The sequence below is a fragment of the Meles meles genome, chromosome 9 (assembly GCF_922984935.1).
Source record: "Meles meles chromosome 9, mMelMel3.1 paternal haplotype, whole genome shotgun sequence".
Lineage (NCBI taxonomy): Eukaryota > Metazoa > Chordata > Mammalia > Carnivora > Mustelidae > Meles > Meles meles.
The window spans coordinates 61,204,400-61,230,621 of record NC_060074.1 but is presented as its reverse complement, the minus strand read 5'-3'; the positions used below and the strand labels follow the sequence as shown (position 1 = coordinate 61,230,621).

The following is a 26,222-nucleotide window of genomic DNA, read 5'->3' as shown; positions in this document are numbered from 1 at the left end:
TCAGTGCATGACCCATAACAAATTCATATTTGCTCATCTGCAGAGATTACTTTTAGAATGTTGGAGAAGGACACCCAAATATCAGGTGGAGAAAACATCGTGGGGATGTCTCTCATCATGTTCGGTGCTGCTCCGCAACTAAAATATCATCCAAAGACTGGTTCTAAATGTTATGCTGCTGAACCGCGTGGGAACAATTAATAATTGACTATTTTCTGAGAGGACTGAGATGGTTTCTGTCCGACGATTTCTTCTACTCTAGCATGTGCACATGCTGGGTTAATAGGATCCTGTTTTGAGACATCACCTAATGTTTCTCCTGCCTGCCGTCCCCCCGTGGTTGTATCTAGTACCTCCATTGTGCCATTCATCATCTTCCGGGTGAGGGGTCAGGAAGTTAAGGAAGAGCTAATGAAGGAAAGAGTCAGCTTTGAGGTCCAATCACAGAGACTAATAATCTTGAAAAGCAAGCAAGAAAAGACAAAGGATCCTGTGAGAGTACCTTCCTGAAAATTACAAATAGAAAGCTTAAGAAGGGTATAGAAGAAGAAATCAGTGAGCTGAAAAGGATACCAGATAAAGTAAAAGATTATTTTTGCGGTACAGAGAAAGATGAAAACTTCTGTCTGGATTGAGAGAAGGAGAAGAGACGGGAGGGGACAGTGAGTGGAAGGGAAGGACTTTGGGCATAAAAGGAGTGCAGAAGGAGAGAGATGAGCTGTTTTATTGGTTTCTGCCCACTTCTCATCCTCTGTTCTCACAAATGCCTAATCATGGTTCTTATCATGGTTCTTATCGTGGTAGCCCCAGCCCTGTGTGATAGGATCAACAAGTGAATGAGATACCAACAGGATAGTTTTGAGGACAGACTCTCAGAGGGCAGATGCCAAACATGGCATGGGAAAATATCCAAAAGATTAGGGAGCCTCCTAGAGAGATGCAGAAGGGCTGAGAGAATTTCAGGGGACAAGAGGAGACATGTATTGACAGGACATCTGACCAGTGGTAACTTGAATCATAAAAGCTGAGGGCCACACAATACGATCATAGACCCCTAATGCAGCTACAGCCCAGAAAAATGTTGAAGCCCCAAGGCTGAGTAGAAAGAACTGAACCTCAGTGAAGACAGGGTGTGCCTCTAGGCCATGGCCTCCATGTCAGAAACAGGCCTAGAATGCCCCCAACAGGAAGGGAAAGATAAAGGAAAGAAGATTCCTGGATTAACTGAGTGCATCTCTGAAAGACACCAGGAGAAATTGAAAAGACTGAGCTTACTTTGAACCCCCGCAAGGTGACTAATTGCACAGAAATCCTGGAAAAGTTCCATTGGTTTTTCATAGTTAGTGCTGTATTTTGTTGTTCTGCAATACTACATCCACCATGACACCACAGCCAACACGAGTCTATTATTAACATAAAAGTAGATTTAATGCATATTTAATTCTACAAGTAGATAACATTCAAGACTACTGCAGGAAAAAAATGGAAAGGGGAAGAAGGAGAAATGTTGTCATTGTAGTGGCAGCAGAGAGACACACATAGACTGCATCCCAGTATCTGACATGAGCACCATGCTCAAATGTTTACTTTTAAAAGGTATCTATATAAAAATTAAAAGAATAGTTTTCATTTTTGAAATTGATTTGTAGGTGGGTATTTCTTAGAGTTGAAGTCATGTCTCTACACATTTTCCATGATTCAATATTTATACTATGCCTTACCGTGCCTCCTGCTTCCCTCCCCCTCCCCTCCCCTTCCTTCTGGATGGTAAACATTGATCATGATCCTATAGAAAATTATTCCAAGTAAAAGCTGTCATTATTTTTCTCATTGTTTGTCAATACAATGGGATGACATTTTATGTCTCAGTTCATTATCTGTACTTTGTCATATAGGCGAAAGTTAAGTCTTTCTTTAAAATCCCCAGATTCCAAAAATTTTTAAAAGTTAAAAATAAATAAGTAAAATCCCCAGATTCTATAATGGAAATGGCAATGGTCCAATGTTTTGCTTCTTTGCTGATGCACCAGTGTCTATCCCAAATCATTTCTGCTGTGTTTTTTAATTCCCTCTTATCCCCAGGTGCCAAGAATAATAAGTTGGACTATCAAGAAGTACCTTAATTTTTACCTCTTTTGTTGTCTCTTTGGTGGACTTAACTCCATTCATTGAATCATTCAACAAGTGTTTATTGAGGGTCTGTCATGTGCCAGACCAGAAGATTTATTACTTTAAATTTTTAAAGAAAGTTGATATTTCACTAATTTTATTAGCATATTTAGCCGATCAGCATCTCTATTATCTACTTCAGTTGGAAAGCATTTAAATGTCTTAATTAATATTCAGAATAATAGTTTCCACATTCTAGGCCCCTGATCACTCCTGAAATGATGACTGTGTACCTGTACTATGAGCCTTTGAAACTTAGGAAAAGCAGGTTCTAAAAATAAGATATAAATCAGATCATAAGAAACTGACTCATAGCCATATAGCTGGGCTACAGTGTATGACAAGTAAAACAGACTCTATCTGTGGTTCATGAACAGCTTGTAATGTGCAAACACTTCAACTATGCCACACAACAACTCCAGGGGGCACCATTCAAAGCAACTGTGGTAAAATTGGGATTTATGCATTATACAGAATGGCAGCCCTACAAACCACTTTATAAATTCCGCCTCTGCGACCACCTCTGCTCCTTTTTTCTTGATGAGAGAACTTCAAATTTACTTGTGTGCTTATCCATAGGTGACCCTTTCTCAGCACAGGGACTGATTTATGATTGATTTTAGCCAGTCCCAGGGGCTTCCCCCCACCCCTCATATTCATCATGTTTAAACACAAAAATGGGTCCCAGTAATGTGTAAGAGTAAATCCCCTAATGGCTTCTGGGAAAGCGTCTTCCCTAGACAGGAAGAGACGTGGAGAACAACACTCTTCTTCCCTGTATGTAGTCTCGTCTCTAGCGATGTCTGAAGCTGGTGCACATACAGTGTGGAGGAAATGGCACTAAGATGTTCAAGATAGTAGAGTGGAAACTGAGAATGGCCTTCCTCACAAATTTCTACTGGGGGCCAATAAATTCCTTAGCACAGACGCTGCCCTCAGTGGTTCCTTCTTTTGTTTGCAGCCCAGAACATCCTGACTGACAGTCATGAATTTGGCTTCTCCATCCATCAGTACGGAAACGGTAGGATAGAAAGGCTCTGTAACTTCTTGAAGTTAGCGAGCAGGAAGTATAAAAACAAACCAACAAGCAAACACATGAAAACAGCTTTTGGTGTTCCCGGCTGTCGCACTATGGGACTGCAAGTCAGTGACTGAATTCACCAAGGACATAGTAAATACTCAGTGTTTACCTATGACTGTGGCAGGGCGGAAAGATGGGAGTAAATACATGAACTTGTTTGTTTTTATTAAGTGAATTGGCTCTAATACTTGACCAGAACATAGTCTGCTTTCCTCAACCATATTTGATCCACATAATACCCCTGCACCGCCCCCCCCCCCACCAAGGCGTCATTCTTTCCACTCCTCCATAACTCACATCCTGGTTTATCTCTGCTTCTCTTCACCCTCCTTCACCCAGACAGTTGAAACTCTGATCATTTCATGGGTATCAGACCTCACTGGAAAACAAAAGGTAATATTTATACTTAGTGATGGTAATTATTAAACTATAGCCCAGATTTCTCCTATGCAGTAGAACCCAAACTTTCCATTTTTGGAAACTGGTAATACAACAGCAACCACCTCGGAAGAAGGCACCTGAGACAGCGAACACATTCTATTTCAAGCTGCATTTGGTCTGATTATCTGTACACCTATGCTAATGAGAAAGAGTGACTAAGTTTACAGTCTCTATCTTGGCTTTACATGTTTTGGGAGTCATTCTTCACATCTGTTGCCCCCTAATAGGAGAGAGTAACAAAAAAGGGGCGCTTTTGTGTTAGAATGCTCTAGTCAACCCGCACGCATGGTCACTTGATAATGGCTGGCCTGGCGAGGGTCCAGTGCAGGGGATTCTTCATAGATATTCCGCACGTCTTCACCCCAGTGATGACTGTAAAGTACGGTGGAGCATTTATGTATCAGAAAAAAAAAAAAAGAAGAAGAAGAAGAAGGAGAAGAAAAGTGTGAAAAAAGGAAAGGTGAATGAAAATTACTATCTAGGAGGAAAAACACAGTATTTAGGGTTCTCGGAAGAAGAATTTTATTTTTCTTCTTTTGAATTTAAAAAATGCACATGGCTTGTGGCCTTAAGGAGAGAAGCACAGGAACAAGGCTGCTTTTGTACTCTATTAAGGTTGAGATTAAAGTCCCTACTGATAAACTGAACATTCTTTAAAAGTGACCAGAAGCAAACAGTGTCTGTTTGCTGCTACTTTATTACAAAGACACCACTGAGAATAGCTAAGAATATACTATTTGATCTTTAACAGGTTGACCAAATGATTGCAGTTGGCTCTAGTACATGAGATGCTTTCTGCAAATTATTGTTTCTGGTTATAAACCTTTATAATATCTCGGAATGAATTATGTATGTATTTCATGTTTTCTTTTCTGTTATCAGCCTTGATGTTCTCATTTCAAGTTTCACCCTAGCCTCCTAATAATGCAATATTGAGGCCATTCAGACACTAATTATGCCTCCGTGGCTTTTTTGAAATGACTAAATCAGCATCAGTTCTATAATTATCATTAGCAAGTTTGTATCAGTAGCTCACATCACTTGAAAAGCTCAACTTAAATGATTTGTGAATGTACTCATCTAATACATTGAATACTCTCTATAGATACACACAGGTGCTTGCATATTGCTTTATGTAAAATAGAAAGCCTGTACATGTATATTGCATGAAATATATTTTCAATGCAATATTAAAACATTATTTCCATAGCTTGAAATATTAAGCTACACAGAGACACCCAAAATACCTGTGCTTTAAAAGCTCAGTTGGGGTGAGCGGTGTAAGGAAATAGAAAACTATTACTCATACTTAAGGCTAGATCTGATGTCTTCCTCATTTTCAGTGTGTTCAAATAGGAATCTGGCAAAGATGATTGACAGGAAGAAGTATCCAAATGCAATTCTTCTGTATTTTCATTGTTTCTATTCTTGAATTATTGATATTGCCAGTAGTCATTTGCCATGAAAACAAATCAAGTTATGTATGGTAAGCACTTTCCTGAATGCAACACTTTTATATTTTAAAAAATGTTTACAGTATGGCAATTTTATAATTTAACAAAATGGCAAACTGGTGGGGAAAATAACTGCAGCAAAATAAAAGCACAGTGCAAATTAAAATCTTAATTCTGTAATGAAATACACAAATGCTGTGTGGAAAAATGTTATAAGAAAAAAAAAAAATCCCACCAGCTACGGAGAAAGGCAATGAAGATTTCTTTGTGGCACTTAGAAGGAAAAGACTCACCTTAAACAGGAAAACTTGATAAGAATTTCTGAATTTAGGTCTCTTTAGGAATAGTGGGACATACATCAAAAGCTAAGCCATTGTACTTCCCAGTGACAATCTTTTTTTTTTTTTTTCACACCACCTAATACTAGATCCTTGTTTTGTACAAAAAAACTTGTGCCAGGCTGTAGTATTTTATGACCTACATTATTACCCTCTGGGTAGTGAAATGATGGTGCCAAACTAATTATTGCTTTGTCTAATTTTAAATCCAGGTCTATGGAGATTAACAGCTTGCACATTAATTCAAAGCACCAACAGCCCACCTAACCTAATGCCGTTTTAAATGAATTAAAAATCCTGTTTAGGAAACTTTAATATACTTTAAATGAAGAAAATGTGCATCTATATTTTTATTCAGTATATCAAAACCAAATTCACTTTGTTTATTTTGCTTGCTCAAACATACTGCAGGGAGGAACTTTTCTTGTCTTCAGGCATTACTTCTCTTGCAGATGAACTACTTGCTAAGCTAAAAGCACAGCCTGAGTGCAACTAACTGTAAAGTGATGGTGGCTGAAAGACTATAGAAAGAATACATCGGACGGAGGAAAAAAACCCACTCGATTCCAATGTATTGTCCCCTTTTATATCTTTGACATTAAATGAATGCCTTTAAACACACTGACATTTTGTAATATTACAAAATGAACGTGCAGTATTGAGCAATCAATAAAGATAACCCATCTATAAAAAAGGCAAGGAAGCATAGCACCAAACTCTACAAGAAGGATTGACAGTTTGAGGGACCAGAAAATGATAGACCATTGCAATCACTCCCCAGCCAGTCTCCTCGTTTCCAGTTCTATTAGCTATGTCTTCTTAAAGCAGGTCTCAGACCACATAAATCTCTTGCTTAAAAACCTTACAGAGCTTCCTGTGACCCACCTACCAAAACGCAGACCTCTCATCCAAGGAGCGATGAAGTTCCTCCACAGTGTATCCCCAGTTCTCACTTCTTCCTATTTTCCCCTTCGTGCCTGTGTAGAGCAAAGCTGCACCCCAATGCGGTTAAATGCTGTTTCCTGCAGAGGCTCTCCTAATTTCTTCCTCACCGCCTTTGTCCATGCCTACTGCCTCTACACTTCAGTTCATTAATTTCCTCAATAAATCTTTATTGGGGATTGTCACCATTTTAAGCACTGTGGTGAGGGCAGAGATACAAAACTGAAACCAAAGCTGGAACTTGCCACATGGCCTGTCCTCAGGGAGCTTTACAATCTAACGGAGGGCCCAAACAGAAAGATACTTACAACACGATGTTAAAGTGCAGAGAGAAAGAGAGGGATGTAGTCTGAGGAGAGCCCAGGAGAGACAGGCTGAAGTGCCCCCCCACGCAACCCAGGAAGGTTGGGAAGTCTTCTTGCGGGAGGTAAGTACTGAGAGTCTGAGGGAGGTAGCCCACAGAAGAGGAGGGGAAACCAGAGGGCACAGTGGGAAACAAAGCGCAGAAGGGACAGACAACATGGCCTATGCAGGCTGCAGACTACAAGCGGTTTGTTGTATTGGAGCTTAAAGATTGAGACTACAAAGACCAGGAAAACGGTCCTCTCCTTCATAAAAGAATCCGTATCTTCCTCTAGACAGACCCCTTTGTGAGTCACTTATTCACTTTGAACTATATTTATCTGGCTTTATCCATAAAACGTTCATGTCAGTTTCCTTTAAATCTTCTGCAATTTTTCGTGCAATACTTGTAACCACAATAAGTGTTCAGTACTATGTGTACTTTCTAAATGCAACTGAGGATCATACAGAATCAGGCAGAGGCTGCAGCAAATATATGAACACTACTACAAGTTCAAGAGTGAATGAAAATGTGCAATCCTCAGATTATTAGAAGAAAACGCTTTTGCATAACCAAGAAAACATCTCAAGTGAACCTCTCACAGGATTTAGAGTTGTTTCTCCACTGTAGGGTTAGGTCACTGAGGAGATATACAGGCCACCCTAATACCCTTTGACAGTACCTGTATTCGAATGTAATTCTAACAAATTGAGTACTTTTACTAAAATGAGGTCAAGGTCTTCACTAGTTTTTTTTGGGCGGGGAGAGGAAGGAGCATAAGAATTTTTTAGTATTCTTAGTTGAAGTACAAATAAAGATCCTTAAACTAAACTGCAATTTTATGCAAACATAAAAAAAAAATCATACCAGTAATGGCATTTTTGTTAGAGCTACTTTAGATTTTGTGAGCAATATGAAAAAAAAGCTAGTAAGTCCTGGAATATTTTGGAAACACAATAGTGTGGGAGAAGATATGACTAGTTTAATGTTTCATTAAAATAATTGAGTTTGAAACTTAACAGCAGAATTTATCAATTAAATTGAATTGTGTTTAGTATTTCATGAAAAACTCAACATTATAGCACCCCAAACTATTTTTGTCTTTAAAACATCTTGTTACCCTCATCTACTTATGTTTTCAGTGCTCTCTGTCTACCCCCATCTTGTCCTTCTCCTTTCTTCTCCCATCCCCTATGTATACATCTGTGTGTCTAACCTGGGCCAAATTACCCTTAGTCCAGGCAGACAAGAATATGGTCATCTGCACAATCACATTCCATATCATCTTGCTTATTACCTTACCGTTTACTTTGATTGTTGCTGCTTATATGTGTCCTGAGAATAAGAACACAAAACTGGAAGAAACTTTCCTCCCTGAATTAGCTTGAGAGGAACATGTGCGCATGCGTGTACACACACACACACACACACACACACACACACACACACACACACACACTTTCTGAAGGGAAAAAAGAATAGTGATGCTTATTTTTCTTTAGTTTTCTTACAAAACCCACGTCAGAATACACTGTGTTAGAAATTCATTATATTTGTCTTTTTTTACATTAAAAACAAATTAAATTTTTTAAAAAAAAGAAACATTGGGCTTATCACAGTGGGAAAAAAACTAGCTTGATCAGTTTTTCACTGAATTAACTGTTTTCTTGATTAGCCAGTGCACTTCCTTTAAAGACTCAATTTCTCCTCTTCGTGTCATCACAAGAAAAGTTTCATAAATAACATTGTAGAGACGGATGTCAGTTACGACCAGAAACATTTCTTTTGAATAAAAGTTTTACAAATAAATGTGACTAGAATATGGTGACGATTAAAATGCTAATCATATCACATCAGTAAAGCTGGTTTTATTAAAACAACAAAACCCATAAACATTGTGCTAATTTTACAAAGAATGCATCTTTTTGGGAAAAAAAAGTCAAATTTCATCTTCCTTTGCAAAAAAGTAATTGGAGAAAAGCGACCTTTATCCATACTTTTCAAAAAAAGATAGAAATAGTGGGGTGACACACTCCATAATGGATCTTATTAGTGGTGCAAATCCCATAATATATATTTTATTATGTAAACATTTTTTCCTGGAGTATATGTAATTTTGGACAGTTTTGAAATGCTGTGTAAATACATGCAGTGTTCTTTTGAATAGCTTGCTTTTCTTTGATTCCAAAGTTAATTATATTCATTTATATGTTGAATGACAAATTCTATAATCTGTATTTCAAATGAATGTACAAAGGAGTTGGAAAGGTACTACTTACCTATTAATAAACTCCTGCTAACCACACTTTTTCCTGCCCCTTTTTAAAGTAGTGTTTACTTTGTTTTAGCTATTGAAAATGAATTTAGGTTGATCATGAATATATATATATATATCTATATATCTGTACATAACATATATATATATATTTTTTTACTCAGTGAATATTCTATCCTATATATTTTATTTGACATTTTGGTTTACATAAGAAACTGTAAATTCAATATGAGGAATTTAGTGTTAAAGGTTGATGAGCTTTGAACTTTTTTTTAACAAACAAGGACAGAGCCACTTTGCTTGAATTGCACAGAGCATCTGCTGTGTGTCCAGAGGACTTCTCGTCGTCATTCTCCAAATGGGCAATAACTGAAATTATAAGTTCTTCACAGTTGTTGTTTTTTAATTCATCTGTACTCAATCCAACAGTGACCCATAGATATTTTTCCACACTTATTTCTTTGTGGTGAAATCCAATGGGTAACTTCTCATAATACCGTTTTCAAAGCTATCTTGTAAAACATAACTAAAGGGGCTCCAGTGTTCTCTGTTACATCAGAATAAAGTTCTTCTGTTTTATTTTGAAGCCTGATTTAAAAAAATGCACAGAAAGGTCAAATCCATTCCACATAGAAATCTCATTCTTTAGAAATATTTAGTAAGATCTTGAATCACTTTGTTTAGTCTTTTAAATTCTGTCATCTGCCTAGATTTAACTAAAATAATTTTTCTTTCTCATTGTGTTAGCTAAATGCATCTGTTCAATGGCTATCCATTCACAGGTAAGAAAATCATGAAAGGAGAATGAAATTAATTTCAAAGTATATATGTGGTATCTTTTAAAAGCTGCATTTCATCATCTGGAGAGCTGCAATTTAGTCTATTAAATCTATAGCAGAAAAGCAGGGGGAAATGCTTCCGTTATGAGGAGGGTCAGTCCCAAACAAGTCTATTTTTGTTCCCAACCTTCAAAGGTAACATTCTCAGCTTCATGGGCTCCTAGTGGAATATATAATTTGCATCTTTCATTCTTAGCTTGGCTGAAATGGAGCGGACTGGATGTCCACCAGGCCAAAGTATAAACTTACCATTTATCTATTAAAGTCATATTTAATGAAAACGAAGAGAAATTTATTACCTCACTCACTCTCTTGCTCATTACAATTCCTAAAGAACTTTGCCGGGCACATTATCTCGTAGACATCATGATCAAATGTTATTGTTTGCTTTATTATCTCAGTTGGATGGTTGGCTAGTCTAGAATGAAATAGGTTGAAGGCAATCCTCGCAGCCTAGAAGTCTGAATGAGGTTCCCATTCAAATGATCCTGGTTGTTTGGGGGTGGGGCGGGGTGATTAGTAAACCAACTGAGCTTACACTGCATAGTAAGCGTCTGCATGCAGCACATTTACATCTAACAAGAGACCCCAGAAAACGTGTGTGTGTTTCTTAAACCTTATGTTCCGAACAAAAGGCTATCTCAGCAACAGACAATCAGCACTGCATTGCTCCCTGGGATGCGAGCAACACACTCAACTGCACATTTCATTCTTCCTCAGCTCCCGGCACCACAAAGCCCCTACTCTCTTCCCACTCCTGGGTCCCCAGCTTGCTCCATAGAAGGGGGCTGGGAAAGCATGAGGCTAACGTCTATGCTGGCGCACCAGCAGCCCGCACCGGGGGCCCCCAGGCGCTGCTTTCCCCGGCCCAAGCCGCCTGGGGGAGGTAGGGAGGGGAACCAGGGAAGCGCGAGAGTGGACCGCACACCTAGACCCTTATGATTTTATTTATTCACAAGGAGGCGGGGGAGGCGAACCGGCTTAATTTGGATTCCCCCCCGAAGTTGCCTCTTCTTAGCAGATAGAGTCATTTTCCGGCTGGTGCTGGGGGCCCTGGGGAGAGTGCGGGTGAGGTCCTGGCTTCTCCGGGCCAGATCCTGTCCTGTGTGCGGAGTCTTGGGGGGTGGGGAAGGGTGGACTGGCCGCAGCTGTCGCGGAGGGCTGGGAGCCCGCAGGGAGGGGCCCGCGGGCGCGAGAGACGCGCAGCCCTGTCCCGGGCCCTCCCAGGCTGGCTGGGGCGCGCAGGGGCCGGCTGGTCACGCGTGGGAAAGAACGACCCCTACCCTCCCCCCCACCCCAAGGCATTGCTCCCCTTTCCCCAGGCTGGGCCGCCCGGGAGTGCGGGCAGGGAGAGCTCCGGGTCCCCGCGCGCGTAATCATGACCTCGGGGCCCCCTCCGGGCCGCGTGAGCGCGTCGGCAAGGCTGGGCGGCCGCCGCGGCCCCGGCCGTGTAACATGACCCGAGCGGCTGGCCGGCCAGCGCGGCGCGGCCATTGAGCCCTCCCTGCCCATGAATCTCTGGCGCGTCTCTCGCTCGCTCGCCCGCTCGCCTCCCGCCTCCCTTTCTCCCCCTCCAGCTCCGCGGGCTCCGCGCGTCTCTCCCTCTCCCTCCCGGTCCTCCCGCTGCCCGTCTCTCTCCACTGCCCGCCTCTCGCCACTGCCTCCCGTCTTCTCTCCCTCTCCGCAGCCTCCGTCTCTTTCTCCCTCTCTCCTTTGAAAACTGATCTTTGGCTCTTAGTGTGAAAGTGATTTGAATTTGGCTCGGCGGCGCTCTGCGCCTGCGCCCAGCCTCTGGCATGCTGGCTCCTTCCAAGCAGCTGTTTTGGGTTTGAAATTCCAACATGGCAGAGGCTGCAGTCCGTCTTCCCTTCAAAAACTTGGAATGATTTCAAATCATAGGCACCTTCACTTAACCCTAGCTTCCATTCATCAGCAAACACGTCGGATCGATGCTACGCTAACCTATCGGGTTTTCGCTCCGCGCGTTCAGGTAAGAGGAGCTTCGTAGTTTTCTACCATCTGTTTAAATTTGTTTTTGTTTTTATTTGTTTTATTTTTGAAGAATATAAATAAATCCAAGACCCGTAATAAAAAGAGATCTTCCAGTAGTGCCGTAAACATTAAATTTAATTTGCATTCTCTTCTATTCTGTACGCCAACCTGCTGTCTAATTTCTCTGTACAAAGTAGCCCTGAAACATTATAATGCATATTTTTGCTGCTTAATCATTGTAACAATAGTATTGGATTAAGAGTTCGCGATAGCAAGAATCTTGTTTTCCGCTATATTGGGCTTACTTATTACTATCTTTTTACTTCAAAAATAAAAAAATAAGAAAGCGGAGCCATAGGGTGGGGCTAGACTTTCTTCGGGAACTAACTTCTAAGTAAATAAGAAGTGTAAATAAGAATCTTGCACACACAAAAAGTTGAGGTTAAATTACAGTCTCGTGGCTGGGGGAACGTGAAAATGTCAGAAGATCGGTTGCAGAAAAATGTAAGCACATCGTCTTGGAGGGGGTACAGCGTGGTGGGCGTATTGTTGGCAAGGAACGGGAGAGAAAGATGTATAATTTAATGGTATATACAATCCACTGATCCTATTACCGTCCTCCCCGGAGCTCTTGTTAGTTTCAATGGGAGTGAGTGAAATTGACATGGACTTGCATTCCTGGTCATGTGCTTTTTTTCCTTTCTTTCTTCTCCTGTGATCTGAGATCCCCTTTTTGTTGATGTTGCTTTCCCCCTTAATTATATGCATGTAGGTTAAATGAATACCTGACGAAAGGGCCCACGTTTCAAGGCAGTGACATTTGATAGCTGAGAGGAAAAGTGGCTTTAATGAAAAGCAACCTTTGGAATTCCTGCTTGTGAGAAATCCAATTCAGCTTTTTGTGCTGCCAGCAAGAAATGATCAGTAGCACCAGTGTTTATGGTATGTCAGTTTTGGAATTTACTTCCTTTGCATCTAAATAGGAAAGACAAATTAAATAGCATGATAAAAACCATTGAAGACTCTCCTTGGGAAGCAGACGCTCATGATATATAATTCCTTTAAATATATATATATGTATATTTTAATCTGTCAAAATGCTTGTTTGCTTTTGCTATCACTTGTTTATATTTCAGTTTCGATTAATAGATTACTGGAGTCCACTTTTATCTGTTTTAGCGGTAATCCCAAAGTTGCATGTTACTAGTAATGCACTATATAACCACTGAAGTCAAATGGTATGTAAATTAGTTAAACTCAGTGTGGGGTTTTTGGGGAGGAGGCTGGGTGGAGAGGGGAGAGGGCGGGAGAGTGGGGAAAGACTGCTTACTAATGAAAGTATATATATATGTATGTACACACACAAAACTGGATGAAATTTTTTTTTCTCAACCTATTAATGCAATTTGACTATCTGCTCTCTGGATGATTACACTTTGTGGAGTAATCAGTTCTTCTGAGTGTGTTTTTTTTGGGTGAGTGAGCGAAGGGGTGTCTTTTACATAAAAATAAAAAAATATATATTTTGATTGCTTTAAGTCTTTAATGCCTTTTAAGAAACAGTGGTAGTTTTATTTTTCCTTGCCATTCACTTGTCTGCCTGTCAGCGCTTTTTACTTTTAACCTGTGACAGAATTAAATAATCAAGCCCTGAAATTGACTTTGTTTGAAATCGCTCTTTCCTCTTTCTTCACAAAAAAAAAAAGGTCAGATAAATGGAGTGAGAGGGGGTTTTCAATAGCTCTTGTGACAGTGCCGTGTGTATACTTTGTGATATTCAATTAAGACTAAGAGGGAACAACAACAAAAAGATGTTAAAAGTATTTTGCATAACCACAGGATATATCCACTTTATACTGGTTAGGGTTTTGTTGGTTAGGTTGTTGTTATTTGTGTGTGTGTGTGTGGTTTTTTTTTGTTTGTTTGTTTGTTTGTTTGTTTGTTTTTGTTTGGTTTGGTTTGGTTTGGTTACATTTACCCTACCACCATGCATTCACCCTGGAAAGAGAGAAGGAAAGGGAGAATGTGAAAGAAAGAAATTGCAGTGGGGCAAACCTGCCAGGGGTCTGTAATGTGGCCGTGGTTACTGCTCTCTCATAACACAAATGTGAATACAAGGAAAGGCACTACAGGAGCCGTTGCGCGACACACACTTTTGGTTGGACTCTGGTGACTATTGAGCTAAACACACACTGCTCTCACACGATAGAAAAGGATTTGAATTTTGCATTTGGAACTTGTTGACTTTGAAGCGATCAATAAGAAGACTGTTTATTTTAGATGCACATAATTTGCCCTGAGAAATGTTTTAAGGAGGAGAGAGCACAGCTTTTTTTCCCCCGGAGCTGTTGGAGCGAATGGGATTGCCAGATGGGCGATTTCCCTCTGTGATGTTAAAGCTGTAATATATATTCAGAGCAGATTGGGCTGCTGCCTGTGATGAGGAGGATATTACATTTATAAATTTTAAATCGGAGCTCGGACAATGTGCTGAGAGCAGAAATTGGATGGTTTGACTGTTCACTGTATTGATACTTAAATGTGATTTCTAGGTAGTAATAATAATCATTGCAATAATATGTAAAAAACACGTTGGGGTAGGCAATCATATAATTCATGACATTTAATAGCAGATTTAAGTGTGTAAATTGCCCCCTTCTCTGTCTCTGCTTACTATTAAATAATAGTCACATAATTTATTTCTCTGTTTAAATGCTTGTGCAAATGGTCACTCAGGAGCCTTATCACACACTAGAATTCTGGGGAGGAAAAGTTTATATATATATTTATATTTGTGTGTGTATATATATATATATATATATATATATAAAAAGTGGACACTAGTGTATATGTATAAAGTAGCATTAATGGTTCCTATTCTGTAATTCTATCACTCCGATTATTTTTAGATTTTGTTTGTCTCAAACGCGTGGCCTAAAGGAACCAGAGCTACAAACCTAAAAGGCTGGAAAGTGGGCAAGTGCTCTCACTCTGGCAGCTCTGCTGTTGCAAATTAAAAGTGTGTTGTGGTCAGGAAATGAAAGCTACAATGTCTCTTTTGAACAAGTCATTTATCAAGAGAAACATCTATCAGGGACTGCCTTGTCACATTGATTCTCTAAAAGTTAGGTCCGAGGTGGAAGCTGCTTTGATGTTTTTGATCCTAAATTTAATACAACAGAAAAAAAGCAAGGATATTATGACCAGAATAGATTAAAAAAAAATGTTTCCTGGAACCAACAAGATCTATTTATTAGTACTGTACTATGTGTGAAGTTTTTTGGACATAAGAGTTGAAAGGTTGAAGAGGAAACCCTAGCCTTTATAAACTGATGGTTGTTAAATATGTATTTATAGTATGTTCAGTTATAGTTGGCTTCTTGGTTCACATGGACATTTTGAAAATAGATCGTTTTAAAGGGAAAATTATTTGGAGAGGGTGTTTTGGAACAATATGCAGGGAATTAGAGTTTTCATTCATTCAAATTTTAGAGTTGCCCTCTTCTTTCTAGTTCTTTATTGCTGTTTCCTCTCATCGTTTTATGTGTGACGTGTTAGTTTTTCTTTGGGAAAGACACAGTTTTTCTGTAAAAGCCATTTCCCCAAACATGCTTGCTCACATCATCTTTATTGTTTATTAATTGTGCATGTGGATGGTTATCAGTGTAAACTTTATAGACTCACTCAAGTCTTTTGGAATTCCAGCCTGAAAATAGAGGTAGGTAACAAATAAACCGTGCCATGTATTCTTGAATACAGCATATGTTACATGTATTATTCAAATTCTAAAAGATATTGTTAAGAAAGTAACCAATTAAGAAAAAAAATTTTTGTGAAAGCAGTTAAAAGCAGCCTGCTTCAGTTTGGGAGGCAAAGATAGGAGAGAAGTGTTCCTTTGAAATAGTTTCTGGATACTTGTCTTATACTGCTGTTGGCTCCTTGCTCTTTCATATGAATCTCTCAACAACTAGGCTGATAGACCACAAAGAGTGTGGTGGGAGTTTTGGGACGTGTAATACTTGCTAATTAATCATGTCCGAAATGAAAGAATCATAGTAGGGTAATAAAATCTCATTGTTGTTTTCCTGGAAGAGAGTAAGACTTCTGTTTGGAAGCTGTATGTGTGAGTTGACTTGCTTTTTCTCTTCTCTTAAAAAAGACAGTTTATAGGGTCTCCTTAGAATTATTTCAGGAACCATTTTTTGGGGGAGGGGGGCACAAAATATTTTCTTTTTCCTGACTATACTGAATTAGTGATATTCTTGAAATTATCTCTGGTATCTACTGAGTGAAAACAGATTATTATTTTTTGTTCTTTAGTTACATTAAAGACTCCAGTAGCTAAGGTTCCAGTACTCGGTTGTGGGGTTTTTTGTTTGTTTTGTTTTGTTTTGTTTTGTTTTTTCCATAAATAGAAAATCTTTTTGTTGTTTTTATTCATGTTAGGTAGGAACTTTGAAAACCTGTTTGTAGGCAGGTACTTCTGATCGACATATAAGAGAGCAGAAATTTTATTAATTACTCTTAGGTAGTATAAGAGTATGACCACAGGGGAGAAAAGTAGTACTTCCAAGAATCGATAGAGAATATCTGTGTTGTAACTTGACATTTCTAAGAATGTTTAAGGTATTAGCTACTTGAAAAGACAAACGAGTGATATCACTAGAGGTGAATTCTTTTTCTCCTTAGCTTTGCTTGTTACCTTTTAGATTTTATATTTTGCTTAGCTCATGCATGGGGACAGATCCTGAAAGTTTATGTGTCTGCAACATTTTTCAGAATTTTCATCTCAAGGTGAAGACGGCTCTGCTAATGACTCCCTATTTTTGTCTGTGAATGTTTAGATGCCTTGAATGATTGCCTAATTAAGTAATCAGTTTTAATGGTCTGAAATCAGCAGAATTGCTAGGTGTATTTGAAACAATTGCAGGCTTTTATGATTTGTACTTTCCATTTTGTTCTTAGACTCTTGCTTAATAGAAATGTTTGCTGTTTTGCCTTTTATCAGTATATTCTTGAGTACACATTTTGCATACTACTTTTATGAAGTACCACATTTATTGTTGTGGGGCTAAAATTTAATTACCAGGAATTTAAACTGATTTATAAATTTTTGATTGGGAGAAACTGTTCTGTAGACATTTGTGTGAAATATTGACATATGCTACTGATCGATAAGACTTGATTAATCAAGCATATCTGCTTTTTTATCTCAAGTCATTGAAAAGCCAGAATAAACAAATGGCACAGAAAGCAATGCACTTTTTTTCCTTCAATTAAAAAAAATCTGATTGTAATTGTCTCTTTCTTTGGGGGGCATATAAGGGCTAATGTTTCATTAAAATCAGTTGAACTTAGAAATTATTTGGGGTACTTCTACAAGTCCAAAAATGATTCCATCTTCAATTAACTGTCTCTCCCCCTCTCTCTCTTTCTCTCTGTCTCTCACACACACACACACACACACACACAATTAATAGCTAAATTTTTGTCTATGAAAAATGAACACTTTTCAAAAACTGAAAACAAATGCTTGTTTAGCAAGTGCTTTAAATCATGGTTGGAATTTGTAATTTTCTTCCTTTTCTTCTAAACGCGAATTTGTATCATTAACTTTTTCACTTAACTCATGGTAGAAATTTCAAGCATAGCTGCTTGGACATGATTGCTGATTACTGATCTTTGGGGGGTTTTGGTCTTATCACTCAAATGGCAATTTTACTTGAAAGATGCTCCCTCCAAGAAATGCAGATAGTGGAAATAAGGAGTAGGCAAGAATACGGTGAAAATAAATTGTACTGATAAGTTTGCAGCAAATCAAAAGCAGGTGGGTTGCTGTTTCCTTCCGGCAGCCCCACGGATGCCTGCTCAGGACTCTGCCTCAGGGCGGCACATGCTTCTGCTACCTGTTGATGGTAGCCTTAGCAGGGAGACTGAGGCGGCAGAAAAGATAGATGATCAGAAACCAACCAACCATCAGCTATCACATGGCACTTCCTGTTAATAATATTTACATATTTTATGCAACAAATCTGTTTGTTGTCTTGTTACTTGAATATTGACACTTCTTAACATTGCATATGGTGGGCTGTTGTCTCCCGGTATTAGACGCAGGAAATTCAAAGGAGAATTTCAAATCAGAAGTCTTTATGTTAAATATATGTACAAATGGCTATGTTTGCTTATATTTGAGCCACTGTGACTTTCACAGAACATTTATACTATTACTTTTCCAATTACTTTTTGAGACCAATGCATCTTGAAAGTTGTACGTGTGGTTTATTCTGTGGAGGTCCAAGGTTAAACTTTTTTTTTTTTTTTTTTTTACCCTGTGACCTAGCTTAAGTATTCATATTTTTATGTGGGGAAAATCTTTTTTTTTAGAAAGTATTTTTTTATAGCATTGGGACGTTTGCTTCTTATTAGACTTTTGTTCTCATTTTCGGTCAAGAGTGGCTTTTATAAAAAGTTTATCAGCAATATTATAGCTTACAAAAAAGATTTTCTTACTGCAGAATATATAATGTAAAATGTTTTCTTAGTATCAAACACAACTTTACTCAGTTCCTCTCTTGAGTTTTGATTTCTGCTGGTAATGAATGTATTTACTCCACTCCACTTGGGGATGTATTGCTGGCAAGAGAACAGAAACTGCATTTTCTTCATCCACCAAAAAAAAAAAAAAAAAAAAAAAAAAAAGTCTTTCTTTTTTCCCAGATTCAAGTAATGTTTGCCTTATGTCAATTGGATGCTTTTTAAGCAACTGACATTTGATTAAATGCCATATCCATATGACGGTAAACTCATCTGAGAATGAATGACTTCTACTTTCCTGCTTTGGTTCCTGAGGAGGTATTATTCATGGAAACAGTAACCTTCAAAATAAAATTTTAAAAGTAGTGCAATGTGAAGCCATGGGTTTCCAGATGTAACTGTGAACTTTTGGCTATTCTTTTGATTTATTATCTTCACCATCAACACGCATTGTCACCTTCACCCAGGGCTGGCCACGTAATTTCTGGGGCTTGGTGCAAAAAATAAAATGTGGGGCACCTTGTTCAAAACTTATTAAAAATTCGAGACAGCCGCAGCAGAGCAGTAAACCAAACACAGGGCCCTTGTGTGGGGGACACCGGGGGTGTGCGCAGGTCGCAGGGCAATGAAGCTAGCCCTGCTTTCAGAACCCACAAACTTCTATCATTGAGGGCCTGCTCGGTGCAAGCCACTGGGTTTCCTGCTTAAGGGACTGACTCTCCCACAGTTGTTCCCTGTGCCTCTGCCCAAAGAAACACTGATGGTCACTGAGTGAGAGAATCGATGGTAAATGGACCATTACGTATCTTCTGCTCTTTCTGCACATGAATTGGTGTGACAGAAAATTTTCCTTTATCTCATGTTGCCCTTTGCCTGATATGTGCTCCATGTAGCCCATGAATTCCTGTACAGAGATTCTTAAAAGGAACCCTGTGTTTTGTCATTGCTCGCAGGCAGGTACGTACTTAAATATGTACTCGCAGGCTCAGAGTGACTGGGGTGGATTTTAGTAAGGTGTGCAGTAAGAGCCTGGAAGTTTCTCTGTTGCTAGATACCACCACCACCCCACCTAAGTGTCAAGCCCACGGTAAATAAGTATTTTTAAGGTAGAATCCGAAATCCTCTAAACATGTAGAAAATCCCAACCAGTCAAAAATAAAAGCACAACTCACTGAGTGCCATTCAGACACGAGGGGCCAACGCAAAAGTAATTACCTTGCTACAAGAGTAGCAGCATTGATATTTTGACATTGGAAAGTGGCATCGTGGCTCCATAAACACATGGTGACAGCTGTGTTAAAGGGGCACAGTGACGCCTCCATGCAGGAACATTAACTGCAGTATGTTATATTCAAATTGTGAACTTGGTTTCTGCATCTGGGTTGAAATAACCCCCTTTTCCCTTGAATAATAGAGTCAGCAGGTAGGACTCCTTTCTCCTTGGACTTGAACATTCTGTGTCCAGGGGTGGACCAAACGTTTACACTGTTGCTTCCCAAGATACTTCTCAATGAGATCAAGCATCATATTGAGATACCTAAAACTAAATTTTGAAGTCAAGCGGCCTTTTCAAATCAAAACTGAGATACGATGGAATGTCCAGCAAGTAATGGATCTGAGTGCACTTGAAGTTGTACCATTTATTTTCAAAAGGTATTTCTCACATCAGATGACTCTGCCAGGAAAGGAAATATCAAAGACCTCGGAAAAGTAACTATTCTTTTCTATAATCCAAGACTGGGGTGAGGGTGGGGGGCTTTAAAGATATTTCTGAGGAAGAAAAAAAATTGAACTTATTTTGAATGCCTTGTTAGACTTTGTGGAGAGAAGTACTATATATGAGACCTTCTCAGAAGAGAAAGCTTAGCCCTGTGTAATAACAAGGCATTGCTCTCTCCGTTGTTATGTGCTTTAATGAAAGGAGGCTTCAAAATAACTATGAGAACAGTGTCCCATTTAATTATAAACTCACCCTGCAGTTTAGAAATTGTTTGCCTCAAAGGCATGATAAATTTGTGATATTTTGATAGGTGGTTAGCCACCAAGCATATTTTTTTAGTGTTCCGTAACCGATCTAGGAATTCTATAGTGTAATTTAAATCAGAACCCTTCTCCCACCTTACTCCTAGCCTTTAGTGTGTTAGCTTTTTGCAATACATGTTTGGCCTTGGGAAGAATTAAACAAGGAATCTGGGTAAATCTGTGGCAATATAGTGCATTGTTATGCCCCAAATAACTGTTTTATTTCCTTTTTATTCACTTTTCCCTTTCCATTTCAAATTGAAGTTAAGACCGTAAACTCTTTCTCTTAGATCATATACCTGAATGATGCTAAATTATAAATCTTAATTAGGTATGACTCACTGATTTTAATCTTACAAGATAATTATTCTGAATAGGATAAAAGGTTCCCTTCAGATTGAAAGCGTTTTCATTACAAACCCCATTTAAGATCAAACAAAGACCATTAAACAAACAGAATACTGTTATTCTTTTAAGCCTAAGAGTTAATACTGTCGAGTTTAAGTATGTGAATGAGGAAATAAGGACATAGGTAGAGCAGTTTTAGTGTTTGCAAACTCTTAAGCGCTTTTGATAGATTTTACTGCTAGGAATTACATGGATGGAGAGGAATCTTTTAAATAAAAATTACAGTTTTGATTATCTAAATGGAATATGCTCTCGTGCATGTGCATACATACATTTCCTTGTGAAGGTATCGATGTCAGGGACATTTTGGGTATTTCTTTATGAGTAATTAGGTTAACGGGGTTAGTTAGAAAATGTATCCTTTCCTGGAAAATGAAAAATTGCATTCAAGCAAAGGTAAAAGAGTAGAACATATTCATGCCTTTAAGTACTTAAAAAGATATTTTATGAGTCATTTTTAAGAATAATACCCAATATGTAATTTGTTAAGAATAATAGCCATTTTTACTTTTTAAAGCATATCTATATTAAAACTGACTTTCCCTTCATGAGTCACAAATCTGGAGTCAATTTTAGGCCCAACTTACAAAAGATGGGGGTCTAATCCCCTGCCTGGATCGCAGTATCCCATGCCAGCAGTATTGGTGCAAAATTCTTCTTTAAAGAGGAATTTTCGTTTGCATTATTCAGAAGATCAAGCCACATTTTTGAGGGGAATACTGATATGACCCAAATGGAGACTTTGGGACCCCGTATGACCTACATCTTTGTCTGACAAACTAGAAGGAGAAAATATCACCACCTTTGGAATTTTATATACCTACATGAACAGTACTTGTTCTTTCTATGGGAGGATTTTAAATGTACTAAGAATAAGGATTCCCTAATTGGAAAAATAGGCTTTATGTAATGATTAGAGTACCAATCAACAAGTCATCAAAATGAATTTATGATGGTGGGATAGTGGCACTAAGATTCTTATGCAGAAGTGGATGTTGAGACTGAGCTAAGTGTCTCTTGAGAAAGAAAAATTCTGCACATTTGCAGGATTCTTTTGGGGATTTTTTTTTTTTTAACATGAGCGTGAAATCTTTATCAATAACATTTAAGCATTTAAAGTATTAGGAAAAAATTCTACTGTTGGAAGATCTTTATTATGCCTTTGTTCTTTTAATAAGTCCTCAATGAACTCATACAATTCATTAACGGTTGTTTTGCTTCTTTGTTCTATTTTTGTGTCGTTTTATTCTAAGATCAAAGTAAAAAAACCTTAATGGGAAACTATTTTGTACTGTTTGTCTTTAAAAGTACCTACTGAGAACACTACACAACATGTGGCATAGCTTGCTTATAACGATGGACAAAAATCCACAATTCTACCCCAGTATAATTCTGTTTCTCTGGAATCTACCTTACTCTACAAAATGCCGCTATTCCTAAACTTTCGTATGGTAGGTGTTGCTGATGTATCATTATAATGCGCATGTGTACCTAAACATTTATCTTTTTTGTGTTCATCTATAATTTCTAACAGCCAACTGTGTAGGTGTTCCTGTGCTGGGGTCAGGGAGAGCAAGGTTTTCTACCTATCTTGCTATTTGCAGACGTGCTGGGAACCGTGCTGTCTCCTCCATCCTCCCGCTGCTGGGACCCAGTTTTACTCATACCCGAGTACTGTTTTGATGAGCCGGGTTTTTGTGTTTTTTTTTTTTCCTTTTTGTTTTTTAGTATTTATCTGTGGGGTGGTTCTTACTTGATCATCTGGAAAATCAAATTTCACTTGAGCTGCTAGAATATGATATTTACGCCATGAGGAGGCAGTTTGAATTAATTAAGAGGATATTGAGTTGTGTAGTGGGAGGAGGTATAACAGCATTTTTTGGCAGGGACACCAGGTGAAAGACAACTTGTAGGAATGGGGAAGTAGTAAGAAGGAAATAAATTAGGGAACTTGTTGAGGAAAGCATAGGGTGATGATGCTCTTCACGTGATGGTTTCTAAAAATGATACTGGCAATTTTAAAAAATCAAATCCTAATGTAATTATGTGAGAAAACTGAGTATTTTTTAAGAATTAGTGAAGTGTACAGTAAATAGCATGTAGCTATCACACTCCCCTTTTTAAAAATGACACATTCTATGTCAAATCTTGAATATATGGGATTTGTGATCACACAAATTAAAAGAGCTATTGCTCCCTCTTTTCTTCTCATAATTTGAAAAAGTGTGAACATTATACATGCCTTTCAGGATGATTCATGTTACTCTTAGACTCTTTTTTCTCCCTCAACATACTCAATTTGACTAGACCACAAGTGAGATTACAGAAGAAAGCCATTGAAGATTGAGGTATATCTTTTTTTAAGGCTTTTTTGGAAAATAATGCATTTATTGCCACTATAAGAGTTCAAACAATTAAGGTAGATGTACGATTTGATTTGCTTTGAGCAAAGTTTAATGAGAAATTTTGGGTCTACTCTGCGTGCTAGCTGTATTTCAGTGTCCAAAATAAAACAAACCAAGCAACGTGCCAAAGTTACCTCAGACCAGTTAAGTGGAAGTTTAGGGGATGCCCAGTTTCTTTTAAGCTCCCCCAATAAATCGGATATAAAGTTGGGATTAAGAACCTCGTCTCTAAACAAAACTTTATGCATTTCATGAGATCTTAAATTTTCTCTACTTGAAAATATTATTCCTCTTTGAAGACATACAATTAGAGATACCCATTCAGAATTTAAATGTACTAATGATATGTACTAGAGTTAGTTCACTACCCGGCAAGGTTCAATAGCAGTCTATGAAGAATTTTAAGAACATTGCCACCGCCCTAGCAGGAGGACCTCAGGAAAGTGAAAGTGGTGAAGAGAAGCGTCAGCAGAAGCCAAGACTCTATCGTATTTGTGACCCTGGGCAAGTCACTCAACCTTTTTGAGCCTCTTTACTTTTTTAGAGAAGGAGAGTTGATCCAATGACTATAAAGATTTTTTTCCAGTTCTATTTAATCTGTGACTGCTTGGTCATGGGCTAGTATAAGCTTGAGTAAGTTGGTACCTTGCTGGTGGTCAGTGACTGATGAAAAAGATTTTTTTGTTTCTCTTTAAGAAACTGAAGAAATTGTTGTGGAAACAATAAAGGAAGTTCAAGGACCATTTATCATTTCGTTAAACCCTTCAAGGGGGATGGTAACCATTCATTAAATATGCTTACTAATTGGTTACAAGCAAATATGTCAGCAATTTTACTATCTTGAGAGTTGATGAGTATTAGTTAACCAGTGCTTTTTCCCTGTAAGAGATATAAATAGACTGCCAAGCAGATTAATTTAAGCAGTAGCAGAGTTAGGGTCTTCAAATCCTTTTAAAATATGTATATAAATTACAGTTCAGTATGAAATTTGGATCTTTATCGAACGGGAGGCAATTCTATCTTTCTTCAGCTTTATGTCTAGTTAGCCTTTATTCCTCCTCTTTTTACTCCCTGGAATGCTCTTTTCCACCTGTTGAAATCCTACCAGGACTTTGACATCTAACTTAGTGTTGCATCATCTGTGAAAACTTCCTTGAGCCACCCCAACCGGGATCCATTTCAATATCTACTTGATATTCCCTAAGCGCTGTTAAAAAAAATCTTCTTTTGATCATTTGCCATCATCTCTCCTCTACTGCAGATTGCAAGGCATTTGGGTTTCTCATTTATGAACCTGTAAACTTCTTGTGATCAGAGCACATCTAATTCATTTTTTATTTTTAATCTTCTCAACGTGCCTGTACAGTACAAGACCTGTGATAGGTGTCCAATAACTATTTGGTGAATTAAACTGATAAAAGCATAGGAGACTATCACTTGGTTAATCTTTTATTAATCTTACTTTAAAAAATTGGAAGATACTTTTAAAAATATTTAAATAACAGATATATTAAACTTGTATATTTCATTTTAAAAAGTGAAATTTCTATATTCTTCATGTAAGTTAATTACCAAGGAAGGACTTCATAATCCTGAAAAAGAGTTTTATAATTAATTATATGCCTAAAAAGGAGTTTATCATCATTTATTCAGTTTTCATGTATTGGGAGAGAAGCGCGTTTAAACTATTTTATAAAAATAGAACATTCTAATAATACCTTGAAAAATCTTACAGAACAAAACTGCATAGCCTGTTTTGATTATAAAGTAGTAACAAATGGCTTCAAATCTTTCTACATCTTTTTTTTTCCTTGTGTGTTTGCAGTCCAAAAAAAAAAAAAAAAAAAATGAGGCTATCGAATCATAAAATACTAGACCAGGAAACTTCTAAATCAGCTTCTTGCCAAAATAGGGTTACTCAGCTTTGGTTGAACATAGAAAATCAGCACCTCCTGAGGCATTTCATTCTATTTTGTCTTTTCTCTGGTAAATAAGCAGTGTGCAGATCGGTGCCCCAGCAGCACTTAAAAGAGATTTCCTTGGGACTACGTGGTATTAGGTGCTATGATGTGAGATGCAAACTAGTTCATCTGCATTTGATAGGAGACTTTCTTTGACTCTGCAGTTTGTGAACGTCTTTGGTTAACATTTTATTTAATTGGCATATTTTTGTTTTATATTTCGATAGTGTCTGACACTATTACTTTATGTTGTACTAAATGCTGGGTAGTAAGCCATTTAGCAGGGGTGACACCCAATGACCTTGTCTTCTGGTGGTTCTTCTGTGCTACCAGTCAGGTTTGTGTGCTTATGAAGGGTCATTTTCTTCCTCAAAGCTGTCACTAGTGTTACAACAAATGGCATTGCAAAATTTTCTAAGGTAAGCTCAATTTGATCAAAGTGTTGAAATGGTAATGAGTTAGTCAACATTTTACAAGATTTTTATTTTATATTTGTGTATTTTGAACCTGAAGATGGATGTACCAGAGAAAAGAACTCTTTCACCTTGCTTTGTGAAAGAAATCAGAAAAAAAAAAAACCCTCCCAAAAAAACCCCCAAAAAACAACCAAAAAATGCCAACCAAACAAAAAACCCCAAAGGATCTATTGTCATTCTTTTAGAAACACAATTTTACTAAGGTAACCTATAACCTTGACTGGAAGCTCACTAGTTTTCTTTTAATTTGGGCTTTTCAGTTCTGGAAAGTTCTAGATGTTATCTTACCACTTCATACTGAAATCTAGGTTGATCTCATACACTCCATATAGAAGAAATATCTGCAGTGCTAATTGTTGAACCTGGATTATGACAAAGAAATGCCATTAAGTGAGCTACAGTGGACGAATGTTGCTTAGTTGATTGCATGAAAACACTGCATCTTCAGCAAAGAGCTTCAGCAGTACAGAAGGTAGAACATTGTAGGTAGAAAAAGAGAGATTTTGAAATGTAGCAAAAGCATTTTTGCAGTTTGACTAAAA

At 38.0% G+C, this 26,222-nt stretch overlaps 1 protein-coding gene across 2 annotated transcripts in view; it reads left to right on the top strand.

Annotated features, from left to right (window-relative positions):
- Positions 1–11,714: 11,714 nt before the first annotated feature.
- FIGN (fidgetin, microtubule severing factor) overlaps positions 11,715–26,222 on the top strand; it is a 124,965-nt gene continuing 110,457 nt past the window's right edge. For both annotated transcript variants that reach the window (XR_006820213.1, XM_046017968.1), the window contains exons 1-2: positions 11,715–11,872; positions 12,647–12,816. Coding sequence is in view for 1 of the 2 variants with exons in the window: in XM_046017968.1 (XP_045873924.1) it covers positions 12,792–12,816 (25 nt within the window). In the remaining variant the exon portion in view is untranslated. The remainder of the gene's footprint in view (positions 11,873–12,646; positions 12,817–26,222) is intronic.